The 593-nt window shown below is 34.9% G+C and overlaps 1 protein-coding gene across 1 annotated transcript in view; it reads right to left on the reverse strand.

Annotated features, from left to right (window-relative positions):
• Nucleotides 1-511, reverse strand: part of LOC119590967 — a gene marked incomplete in the record, with an annotated part of 4,614 nt that extends 4,103 nt beyond the window's left edge. The window contains 1 exon segment of the mRNA XM_037939702.1: nt 255-511. Coding sequence (XP_037795630.1) covers nt 255-392 — 138 coding nt within the window.
• Between the last annotated feature and the right edge of the window lie 82 nt (nt 512-593).

The following is a 593-nucleotide window of genomic DNA, read 5'->3' on the forward strand; positions in this document are numbered from 1 at the left end:
AAAAAAAGAAAAAAAAAAGTATGCACACATATTATCGTTCTATTCACTGTATATTCCAACAAGAATATTATTTCATAATACTTTTGTTCATGTTTATTGCTGTACAACAAAACCTAAAAGTCTTAAAAATCGAAACATAACACGTTCGGTCACATTAACAAACAGTCGGACACCAAAACGCCTCAAATATTCACATCAAAGTATTCAAACAGAAACAAACAATTAAACAATAGGTGCACAACAAAAATACTCACATAAAACAACATTATTAGAGGAAAGAGCAATGCTACCAACACCGTCCAACTCTTCCCGCTAAGTCTGTGGATCAGAACGTTGCTATTTTCACACATATTCCTGACATTGGTACACCTGCAACAATGCAACACCGACATGGTAGGTTATAATAATAACGAGATATTTGGTATGGTCGGAAAATCTCGATTGAAAAAAGAGGAATTGGAAAGAAAGGGGGAATTATAGCGAGAATTCGAACAATTTTGCGCATGTGCAGAGAAAGTATGGAAAGGAAGGGTTGAATTCTGTTATTTTTCCTTGTTACGTGACGTGGTATCAGTGCTATTTTGGGATTATCG

The sequence above is a fragment of the Penaeus monodon genome, chromosome 28 (assembly GCF_015228065.2).
Source record: "Penaeus monodon isolate SGIC_2016 chromosome 28, NSTDA_Pmon_1, whole genome shotgun sequence".
Lineage (NCBI taxonomy): Eukaryota > Metazoa > Arthropoda > Malacostraca > Decapoda > Penaeidae > Penaeus > Penaeus monodon.